At 38.2% G+C, this 12,183-nt stretch overlaps 2 protein-coding genes across 2 annotated transcripts in view; one reads left to right on the forward strand and one right to left on the reverse strand.

Moving 5' to 3' along the window:
• CACYBP (calcyclin binding protein) overlaps positions 1 to 5,091 on the forward strand; it is a 9,975-nt gene extending 4,884 nt beyond the window's left edge. Inside the window, exons 3-6 of the mRNA XM_004688503.2 lie at positions 1,193 to 1,289; positions 1,524 to 1,623; positions 2,890 to 2,987; positions 4,220 to 5,091. Coding sequence (XP_004688560.1) covers positions 1,193 to 1,289; positions 1,524 to 1,623; positions 2,890 to 2,987; positions 4,220 to 4,376 — 452 coding nt within the window. The 3' untranslated portion in view covers positions 4,377 to 5,091. The remainder of the gene's footprint in view (positions 1 to 1,192; positions 1,290 to 1,523; positions 1,624 to 2,889; positions 2,988 to 4,219) is intronic.
• Positions 5,092 to 9,641: 4,550 nt separating this feature from the next.
• The window catches only part of MRPS14 (mitochondrial ribosomal protein S14), a 10,360-nt gene continuing 7,818 nt past the window's right edge, over positions 9,642 to 12,183 (reverse strand). The window contains exon 3 of the mRNA XM_004688504.2: positions 9,642 to 10,255. Coding sequence (XP_004688561.1) covers positions 10,073 to 10,255 — 183 coding nt within the window. The 3' untranslated portion in view covers positions 9,642 to 10,072. The remainder of the gene's footprint in view (positions 10,256 to 12,183) is intronic.

Raw genomic sequence — 12,183 nt, forward strand, 5'->3', positions numbered from 1 at the left:
CCTCTCGCCGCCCCCGAGCCTCTGGCCTATACCCCAGTTCTGTATGCACAAATAAATAAATCTTTAAAAAAAAATATTTATTGTAAGAATATAGGTGATGAAATAATTATGTTGTATTGAAGAATAGCCCTGAGAATTAAAAACATTTACATTTGCATATGAAGAGGGAATTCAGCAAGTGTGAGAAAACCACACAGGCCAAGGACATGAATAGTTACAGGGTATGTTGTGTCGCCTGTGTTGGAGATGTACACAGTGCTATGGGAGATGTTATGTATTTAGTTGACTCTAGGAAACTGGTCTGAGGATGGTATGATTGTGGTATATTAACCAAGAACCTAGAATTGCAGTAGGGAAAAATTTGCTAGTGTGTTAAGGGAGAAATTGGCTAATGCATCAAAGATGGATTAAATGAATGGGTAGAAACTGCTCCTCCAGAACTTGCTGGGACATCCTTTTGGATTAACATGACATTTCTCTTAGATCAGACCAAGGAGAAACAGGCAAGGTTTTAGCCATACATCCATACTCACATGAGGTGTAAAGAAGTGCATAAGTATATTTTTATTGCATTATATGCTTATGGGACATGTATTTTTTATGTTGCTAGATATTATAAACAGTGCAATAATATATATTGAAATGGTATTTTATAGTTACTGGTAGGTTGGTCAAATGAGCAATTGGAAGTAGAATTGGACTAGTTAAATTTGTGCTGTGTCTTGTTGGGGAGGGAACTGGGAAGCTAACATTGCATTTGTTGAACAACGCAGAGAAGTAAAAATGATAGTGAAATTAGACAATAGTGCTGTTTAACCATTCAGTGGAGAATTGTGAATATTTAGGTATAGGACAAAATTACTTTCCTTGAAAAGGGGAAGTGAGCTCCTCTTATAGAATGTACTTGACAATCACATTCCTTACTCTAAAGAATAAAAAGAACATGGATGTTTTCCTCCTTCAGTAAATCTGGGTTTGACTCAAAATTCTGCCATTAGGTAGAGTCTTAACTTGGGGTAGATAATAACTGCTTTGAGGCTCAAGTACTCCATCTACAAACTTCAGGGTTTTTCTTTTCCCCATATTTTTGTTACTGCATTTTTCATTTCAGAGTTTCACAATGAGCCTTGTGCATTTGCTATATAAGTGATAGCATCGAGAGACTTTACTCATGGTCCATCTTTTGCTTTAGGATGGGATCAATCTGATAAGTTTGTGAAGATCTACATTACCTTAACTGGAGTTCATCAAGTGGCCCCTGAGAATGTGCAGGTGCACTTCACAGAGAGGTGAGTTCTCGTCACAGGAGGAGGTTGCTCACTGAGTTAGTTATTGCTTTAATATGCCTCTTTGCTTTGCAGTTTCTAAAGTTCTTCTTAAATTTAGAATTATCCTTTGAAACATCTTCCCACCTGGGATAGCCAAGAGTGCATCCTAAAATAAAACCGAATACTTTTCAAAAAAACAGGAGGGCATATATTTCACATTCTCAGAAAGATAATGTGTTCACAATTGTGTTGTAGGTCATTTGATCTTTTGGTAAAGAATCTAAATGGGAAGAGTTACTCCATGGTTGTGAACAATCTCTTGAAACCCATTTCTGTGGAAGGCAGTTCAAAAAAAGTAAGTTTGCTTTTTTTTTTTTTTGGATCATAATACTGTGAAACTTCATTAAATTGAATCTGGCGGACTTAGAATCTGCCCTTTCTTAGAGGGATCAGCGAATCACGGCTGTTGCCTGCTTTGTAATTGAAGATAGCAGTGCTCATGGGGTGTGTGCGATCTGCTGTGGCCCTGAAACAGCAGTTGAGCGCTGTAACAGACCGTGTCACCCATGAAGCCTAAAATATAGGCTCTTTACACAAAAGTTTGTCAACTCCTGCTTTAACAGAATTTAAAATGTTGCAGTAAAATCATAAGGGAATGAACTTTTAAAATGCTTATGAGTCACCCTGCAATTTTAATTTCACTTTTGCTCATTTGATAGATGTTCACTTTGGCAGTTCACTTTCTCTCTCTCTACTAGTGACTTGCACATTGGGGATAATTATTTCATGAAATTAAAATGGTGTACAGAACTGAAATATATATATAAATTTCTCAAATTAATGGTAGTTACTAATAAGAGGGGTACTATGTGATTTTGATACATAAAAGGATTTTAGGCGCTGCCTAGCTGGAGTTTTGTAGAAGCTGTAAAAGTGAAATGTCATTTAAACTGTTCCTCATGCTTTTCACTAACTCAGGTAATCCCTTTTTTCTGTTTAAATGAGCTGGTATGTAGTTCTCATTCTGTTTGTTTTTATAGGATGATTAAAATAGTTTGTTGCTAGCTTGTTTCTCAGTGCTCCTTTCCTCTTCCAATGCCATAGTTGAAGGAAGCTACTAAAGACCTGTCAGAATAACACGGGTCATTCTTGCTCCTCCTGCTCTCACCTTCCGAAGTCCTTACCGTAGCCAGTATCAGCTTGTGTGATAGTTGTCTCCCTGGCTGATCCCTGTTGCTGTAACTTTCCTGCAGTCATCCAAAGCCACTCACTGATTTTTTTTTTTTTTAACACACCGATAACCATCCTATCCTGAAACCCTTTATCCTTGCTTGCCAAGTGCCTGAAATGGCCTTTTCTCTTGAATCTTGTGGGTGCTCAAATTTCACATTAGAAGCCTTTCTACATAAATTTTCTGATCCCAACCCCATTGACACCCTCATTGTTTGGATAGCACTTAGTACTTGAAAGTATTTCAGGTTTTGATGGTCTTCATTTTCCGTGGTCTCAGGATTATTCATGAAAATGCCTAAGATAGGTCTTGACTAATTGAGTATAAGTAACATCTCCTAAATATTCCTATTTCATGTTCTGAGCTACATCTTTTCTACTTTTCTTCCAGGTCAAGACTGATACAGTTCTGATTCTGTGTAGAAAGAAGGCAGAAAACACACGGTGGGACTACCTGACTCAGGTTGAAAAAGAATGCAAAGAGAAAGAGTGAGCCTATGTTCATTTCCTTAAGAATTTTAATGTATTCATTACTGGGATTACAGCTTTCTCTTTGTCTTTATGTATAATAGGGTAAATCTATGTCTGATTTGGCCATGTAATTCTTAATGCTCATTAACTATATCTGCGTTCACCTGTCAGAACCTACCTGAAAGTGGGCACATGTCCACCAGGTTGTTTTTGTTTTTTAAAGATTTTATTTATTTATGCTTACAGAACTGGGGTACAGGCCAGAGGTGTGGTGGGTAAGAGGATTCACCAGAGAGAGAGGGGAGCAGAATGGGCAGATTGGCAAAGTACACTGCTGAGGGGAGCAGTCAGAAGTCAGCCACACCATGTGGGCCAGCTCCCTGGCCAGGGATCTAACTGATGCTGCAGTGGGTTCAGAGAGCTTCATAATGAGTGTTAACCTATTGCATCACCAGGGAGAGCCCACCAGGTTGTTTTTTAAAGGAGGTTTTATAGGTTTGGTTGCACCCCACCAACCCTTTTCCCAGTGCAGATTAACCTTGCAAGTGGTGCCTCTATATAGAGTCTTTGTCCATTCCCAAAGATTTTATCTCACTAGTTTCAGGTAGGTGCAGATACCCAATTTGGTCTTTGAATTCCACAGAAGTTTCTGATGTTGTAAGTTTCACTATTGTTACTTTCATTTGGGATGTGGTCAGCTGGAATTAGACCCTATCTGCAACATTGACTTTAAATCCAAACTGAGTTACCTGAGTACAGGGCTCTGTCTTCCTCTTTATCCCCAGCATCCAGAACAGAACTTGGCATTTAGTAAATGAGGTGAATGAAGAACTAAATGTACAGTTAATTCAGCCAGTTTGGATGCTGTTTGAAGTGGAGGTGCTGACTACATTAAGGATAATGTTTCTTTAACCTACTAGGTCTCAGACTTAGGAGGACTTTTGTGAAAATATTTTTTTTACAGGTTATTTGAGGAAACATGTTAGTTAAAAGTTCAGATAATTCAGAAAAAGAAATGCTTTTCCCTGCTCAAAATCACCTGATATCCCACTATCCCTTACTGTAGACTAAGTGTGGACTGTAAATTGTATTGTGAACATTTGGAAAGACTGTCATACTCTTATCTCTGCCATTCCACTTCCTGGCAACATTACCTGATTTGTATCTTTCCATACTTAGTAGTAGTCACACAAACATTGTTGTGACTGTCATTTTTATATGTTACTGATTTTGTGTTTTCTTCTTGATAGAAAGCCCTCCTATGACACTGAAACAGATCCTAGTGAAGGATTGATGAATGTTCTAAAGAAAATCTATGAAGATGGAGATGATGATATGAAACGAACCATTAATAAAGCCTGGGTGGAATCAAGAGAGAAGCAAGCCAAAGGAGACTCAGAATTTTGAGATTTTGAAGTCCTTTTGGGAACTGTGATGTGGAAATACTGATGTTTCCACTTAGGAAATGTTGGTGAGCTGCACAGATGATTTGACAGTAACTATTTACATAGCCTTCTAAGTAAAGGCAGTGCATTCTCCATTACCTACTGGAGGATTTATTTAAATAAAATATGCTTATTACACACTTCCTCCAAATATCGTTTCCTCAGTACCTGTTCATTTTAAGAAAGGATCAATATTGCACTCTGGTCTGAAATGCAAAAAGCAAATCTTGCCTAATGAAAATGCTACAGTGTGTGTATTTTTGTTCAGCTAAGTGGTAGAAAACAAGTTTTTCCTTGCCTTGAAGTTCCTGACATCAGCTCCCACCAATGTAAGAATAATAAAACTAAACCCTGAATTTTGTATAAAATGCAAATTAGTACCCGTGCTTCAAGAATGCTGTACAGCAGTGGATCTCTTTTCTGTTAGCTTAAATAGTGCATATGTCATATCCTAATAATGCAGTCATACATGTTTCTCCCCATTAATATATTTGGTCATGAGTAAGTTGAAACTAAGTCAAAACTTGACCATAGATAAAACTATCTGCATAGTATCAATTATTAAGTTTTGCCATGGATCAAATGGACTTTCAAGAATAATAAGCATAAAGCAGAGATATATGTAAAAAAGCTTATCTAATCCTGTGTTCAATAAACTTAGATTTTTATTCAGTGGAGTAAGTTATTGTTTGTCCAGGAGTATGTCAGAAGTGTCATGCTCTCAGTGGGAATTGTTTATTTTGGAGAAAATTACCCCTCACAACAGAAATGAGAGTAAAATACCTATTATCTCCATTACTACATTATATTGGAATGAATGTGTTCTGAGCCCATTCCCAACTTTATGAGAAAAGTGTTAGTGGGTCCTTCCCCCACTCAAAGACCAGTTCTCAGACACTAAGAATTCAGTTCTGACACTACCTAGTTTAATCGTGTAAGACTGGAATGTGAGAGCATACAACTCTTTCAAGCATGATCTGTGTTACTCTTGAGAATCTCTTTACTTCCTTCAACTGGAATTGGTAGATGAAGGAAGAGGCAGTGAAAAATAAGCTAATCAATAAACTGTGTTTTAATACTTACCTTTAAGCTGCTGTATCATTCTGTGTAAACAGACAGCAGAATTGAATCTTCGCACACATACACATACACTATGCCAGCTCATTTAAGTTAAGCTGTAAAAAGGGATGATCTCAATTAATGGAGAGCATAAGTAATAGTTTAAAAGATGGTTCATTTTATAGCTTCTAACTTCAACTAGGCTAAGTGCTTAAGACCTTTTAAGTATTCAGTCAAATTAATAGGTAAGAACCTAAGTTAAGTCTGATATTCTAACCACTCACCTGTGACTAAATTATACTGCTAGGCTTTCTCAAATAGTGCACTGGCAAAAATTTGGAATGATAATTGCAAAATAATGAAAATTTCCAAATATTTATTAATAGGGGCCTTGCTGAATAAACTGGTGCATCCATACAGGGAGTTCTTAACAGCCACAAAATGAAATGAAGATTTTCTATATATTAACAGAAGACTCACCAAGATACAGTAAGTGGAAAAGCAAAGTGCAGAACATAGTTTATGGCATACTTTGCGTGAATATGCACACAGCTGTATTTGCTTATATTTAAACTAACTGAACTAAAAGCAAAACAAATGGTTACCATAAGGGAAAGGAAAGGATGGAAGCAGTACCTTTAAAGTTTAGACTTTAGATTCAATTTTAAATTAAACAGTTAAAATGCTAAATAAGGGGCCTCCCTGGAGGCACAGGGGTTAAAATCTTAGTGTTAACCAGCCAGTGCTAGCCACTGCAGCAGAGTTCAATCCTGATTCCCAGCCAGGGAGCTGACCCACTTGGCCCGCTGCTCCCTTCAGCAGCATATTTGGGTACATCTGCCTGTTCTGCTCCCCACTCTGGTGAATCCTCTCGCGTGGTCTCCAAACCCCCGTTCCTCTGGCTTATATCCCAGTTCTTGTGTGTACAAGTGAATAAAAATAACCCTAAAATTTGAAAACCAACCTAACATGCAACTTGAGAGCACAATGTTGACATTCCATTGGTAGTAAAATACAGGATAATGACAGATGTCACAGAAATCTTATAGAGCAAAAGGTATATTTTGAAACTTCCATGTATTTTTTTTTTTTTCAATTTTAAGGAGTAGGTTGATGTTGGGAGTTAGGATTTTTCTAAGTAAATTTACCATCATTTTTGTTTAAATATTCCTAGTAAAATGCCCATCAAAAGGACCTAAAAGCAATGATATTTCAGAATTCAATTGTAATAAGCACCATTAGAACTCAGATGTGATGTCAACATTTCCTATGAAAATGACTAGAGACCTTTGGAAAAAATCTCTAAGACAGGAAAGTAAGTCTGGCTTGAGCTCAGCATGGAAACAAGGGATTTCCACTAGTAATGGGACAGTTTGACTATCAAATTAGAATGTCTGGGTGGAAAGAAACATTAAATACACAAAGTGATGATGAAATGTGTTTTCCATTTGAAAGTTGCTAGAGCACCAACTCACTGAATATTTAGAGAATCACATTTGTGTGGTCTTCTATGGCAAGAAATCTATTTTAGGGAAACAAACTGTTAATAAAGGTAAGCTCTGTAGAAAATGTCAATGCAGGACAATGTTGGGATTTAGAAAATAACCTTTGCAACCTTTATTGCAAATAGATGAGGGTAACAGTCTGATCTAGGTAATGATACACTAATCATTAGTTGATAGGTTAATGAACAGTGCAGGGATCCCTCACCCCAATCCAACCCTAAAGTATCACAGTTGAATGAGATGATGTAATAAACCAGAACACATGACACACTTGTAAAAACAACCTGAATCTAGTCAAGCCTCTGGATGTAACTACCAGTTGATAGGAACAGGAGCAAGGTAAAGGATACATGAAGCAGCAAACAACCTAAGGGACTCTCCAGCATAAGTCACACTTGGTTTCTCCAACAAATGAGTGACAAAAAAAGGGGAGTGAGACACAGCAACCAAGTGACCCCTGAACAGTCCTTAAAGCCTGGCATAAATGCCCCAAAACTTAACTACTATACTACTAGCCTGCTGTAGACTGGGAGCTTTATTGGTAACCAGTGAACATGTATGTTGTATGGTATATGTTCTATACAGAAAAAAAAATTTAAAAATCATAAGAGAAAGTGCACTTAGTACTAAGTACCTTAGGGTGGGCTTTATCTGTTCACAAGAATATTGGTGTGTAAGTGGACTAAGGCAGTTTAAATCTTTGTTATTCATGGGTCAGCTACATATGGCTCATCCTTGGACCTTTATTCATTCAAACAAAAGAAATGGGGGTTGTTCTACCTGGGGTGTGTCAGAAGTATGCAGATTTGATGTAAGAATTGTTACTAGTTAAGATCATAGCTAGAGTACTCTTATTTGGAACGTTATAAATTTAGGGACTATGAAGTCAAGGTATATATGGTAATGCCTTCTCAACTTTCCCTCATCCTGAGTTCCAGACTTCCTCAGGCATCTCAAACCTTGCGTAACTGAAACTGGTACTCATACTTTTTTAAAACTCACTCTTTTCCTACATACTTGAATGCTAGCTGTCTTCCACATTGTTCTAGTTGCCCACTGCAGAAATCCGAGTCTTTATTTCGTGGATATTTTCTTTAAATATTACACCTTAAAACTGTTGCTCGTATCTCTCACCTCCTTTTTAACACCACAACTTTTCAAGGCCTCAACTATTTCACAATTAGGACATCCTCCTAACTGATGATCTTGCCGGCAGCCTTTTATTCTCATGGGTCTCACACAGCTGTCCATTATCTGGAGGAAATGGATGACCTTAGTCCCTTGTTTAAAACAGACCAATAGCTGGCATTTAAATAAGTCTTTTTAAATTTTTTATTTTTATATCTTTTTACATTATTGTTCATTTTAACTTTTTTTTACCCTTCCTAGAAAAATTAAGTCTTAACTCTCATGGTATGTGACATCTTCCACCAGACAACCCTGGTCTTGGACTGCAGGGTTCTGATATCAGTGGCTAACCTCATGGATGCTTTTATGTCTGCTTCCGCTGATCGATCTGCAAAGACCTTGCTGCCTCCAAGTTTAATAGTTCCCCACGTTATGTAGGGACTTGCTTCTCTGTGTACATTTTTATCACAGAGCTCATACCAAGTTACTGCATGAGACAACCCTTTACTGCTTGGACTTATTTCTGTTACAGATGAAATGAACTTGAACACAGACTTTGGGTTCCTGGACGCAATTCTAACATGAGTGTGTAGTGACTTCACACAACAAGCACCTGTGGGGAATTCTGACACCATCTACTCAGAGCATGGCCTCAGATTCCACAGGGTAAGGCATCAGAGTCCCAATACCACCCTCCATTTTGGACACCAGTCACAAGCTCCAGGCTGCACCTGGACTTTGGAATCACTGGCTATGCATCAGAGGTTTGCAGAAAACTCACCTCAGGCTCAATTTGCTTGAGTGGTTCACAATTCAGAAAACCCATTTAATTGCTAGATCCTTCATTTGTCACAAAGATAACTCAGGAAGAGCTAGGTAGAAGAGTTTTCATGTCCTCTCCAGGGGCAACGTTCTCCTCAGATCTTTAACCCCCCTTTTAAATCTAGTTCTGTTGGAATAGTATTTCAGAATCATGAAAAAGCTCCTTTTGGGCTTTTAAGGAGGCTGCATTACCTAGGCATTGATAACTCATTGGCTACAAGCAACTGAACTCAATTTTTCCAGCCTCTCCCTGAAGTTGAGGGCTGGGGGTAAGGGTTATTGCTTAAACTCCAAACTTCTAAACAATGGTTTCCCTGGCAACCAGCCCCCCACCTCAGGAGTTTTTCAAAATGTGACTCATTAGCATAATTGACAATTCTTAATCTCATTGTCAGGAGTTCCCAAGGCTTTTGAGAGCTGACAGCCAGGAACTGGATGAAAAACAAAAATGCAGGAGAAACACACTTTGTGACCTGAATGAGCAATAAGTCATAATGTTTTCAATACTACTCCAACAAAAGCTAGATAGATTTTCAGGGGCTGAAAGAGACATATTGTGTACTAAGGGCCCCCCGAAGATGGAACAAGAAAACACTTGGGAGTTCTACCTTGTTTAGAAATCACTAAAAAAAAGTTGAGCATTAGACAATCTAGAACATCAGCTTTACCTTCCAATATATTGCCTTTCTAACAAACTGTGACATGAGCTTTGCAGCTCAGTAAACCAGCACTGTATGAAAAATTGCCCCAGATGGCTACGTGTCAAGTACATAGTTGTATCGACTATAATAGTGCTTTTTGAAATAATGCCTTATAAAACTACAGGAACTCTTGTATGTTGCTAAAAGATTAAACCTGAAGGAAAAGATAAGCATACAGAGCACATTTTCACAGAAAATACTTTTTATTGTTCTCTGCACCAGGCTTGGGAACAGTATGTTTAATCCATTAAGTCTAGCTTCACTGTCAGACCTCATTGACAAAATGGAGCATCTCAATTTCTTCATTTAAAATTTAAAAGCAATTTTTAGACAGCATCAAGTAGATCAGACTCTTGTACTGACCCCCTACAAAAATTAGGATTTTGTCTGTTAGAAAGTCTCTTCTCACCAGAACCAACTTCCCTGCAAATTTCTGGAGCTGATTACCACATTGCTCGCTGGACCCCAGACAGTTGTCCATGGTCAGCCAAGTGACGGAAGACGATGCGACTAAGCCTCCAGCGCCGTTTCACACCTCGCGGACGGGACGTCATAACACACCGATTTCTGATTCTAACTGGGCAGCTATCCCGGGGGAGGGCAGCAATTTCTTCATCAGCCACTTCCTAAGGAAGTCACAATGTTATTTCACAGTTCATGCATGTTTACTCTAGATGCTTAAATCAATGCTTAAAGGAAGAAAAAAGGGCTGGTTGGTTTCACTGTTGTAGCCATAGTTTGACCAAAGATCTTAGACACAATTAGGTAAAAACAGACCAGAAATTTTGGGTAGAACAGACCTGAAAAAAATGATAAATGTTTGACATGTTCTCAGTATGATTTTTTTTTAAAGATTTATGTATACAGGACTGGGGTACAGGCCAGAGGTGTAGTGGTAGTGAGAGGTTTCACCAGAGACAGAGTGGGGAGCAGAGCAGGCAGATCGATGAAGTACACTGCTGAGGGGAGCAGTGGGCGGGTCAGCAGAGGTCTGCCACACCATGTGGGTCACCTCTGGGGCGGGGATGGAACTCATGCTGAAGTGACTTTAGCTTCTTAGTGCTGTGCTTTAACCCGCTGCGCCACCAGTGAGGGCCCCTCAGTATGATTTTTAAACATAAAAACAATATACATAAAAATCTACAAACCATACAATAAAAATCAGTAGAGTTTCATAAATGCAGCACACCTAGGTAAGCCAACAAACATTACCAGCACCCATGGCCTATCTGGGCCTCCTTCCAATCACTGAGCTGGCCAATAGCTACCCTGATTGCTAATGCCACAGGAAAGTTTATCCTGCTTTGAATTTTATAAAGGTAACCACAGAGTATGTACTCTTCTTTATTCATTTGTCTTTGGCTTCCTTTATTCAATAACATGGGGAAAGATCTTTCATATTGTATGTCTTATAATTTATACGTTCTCATTGGTGGTTTTTGTGAACCATAATTCATTCATACATCCCTCAGCTGATGAACATCTGGGTGGTTTCTGGTTTAGGGGCTGTTACCAATAGTGCTCCGATAAATATTCTTAAGTCTTTTGGAAAATACGTGAGTACATTTCTGTTGTCTTACCTTATGACTTTTTCCAGCTTCATTGAAATTTAACTGATATACATGACTTGATTAATGCACATACTGCAAATTTTTGTCACAATAAGGTTAGTTAACACTTCTGTTACCTCACTTCATTACTATGTGAAGTGTGTGTATGTGGTTGGAACACTTAAGATGTACTTTCTTAACTTTTAAGCTTATACTACAGTATGTATTATTACTACTGCCACTTAGCTGTATATGAGATCCCCAGGACTTAATCTTACAACTGGAAGTTGTTACCTTTGACCATCATCTCCCATTTCTTCCACCTCCAGTAACCACCATTCTACTTTGTATTCGTAGTAGTTCAGCTTTGTAGACTCCATGTATAAGTGAGATCACATTTGTCTTTCTCTTACTTCATTTAGCTTAATGCCCCCAAGTTCATCCACAGTGTTGCAAAAGGCAAGATTTCCTTCTTTTCTAAACTTTTCTGTTGTTTCCTTCTTTTCTAAAGTTTTTCTGTTCTTTTCTGCTGATTGTCTCTCTCTCTACCTCACATTTTCATACTTCACATTTTCATTGAATGAATATCACTCATTCAATTCATGCAGCTTAAATCTCGTTGTTGGCTATTGTGAATAATGGTGCAATGAACACAAGTATGCTGGTACCTCTGTAATATGTTCACATATACACAAAAGTAGAATTGCTGGATGATACACAGTCATTCTAGTTTATATTTCTGGATGACTCCATACTGTTTCCATAGTGACTGTACCATGTAACATTCCCACCAATAGTGCTCAAGCATTCCCTTTTCTCTTCACTGTGGAAATAAATAGAAGACACAAAGAGATGGACAGCTATCCACGCTTACGGATTAGAAGAATTAACACTATAAAATAGCTGTTACCTAAAGCAACATACAGATTCAGTACCATCCCTCTCAAAATGCCAATGGCACCCTTCACAAAACTAGAACAAAAAAATCATGAAATTTATTGGAA

The sequence above is a fragment of the Condylura cristata genome, unplaced genomic scaffold, assembly GCF_000260355.1.
Source record: "Condylura cristata isolate star-nosed mole 26May11 unplaced genomic scaffold, ConCri1.0 scaffold00024, whole genome shotgun sequence".
Lineage (NCBI taxonomy): Eukaryota > Metazoa > Chordata > Mammalia > Eulipotyphla > Talpidae > Condylura > Condylura cristata.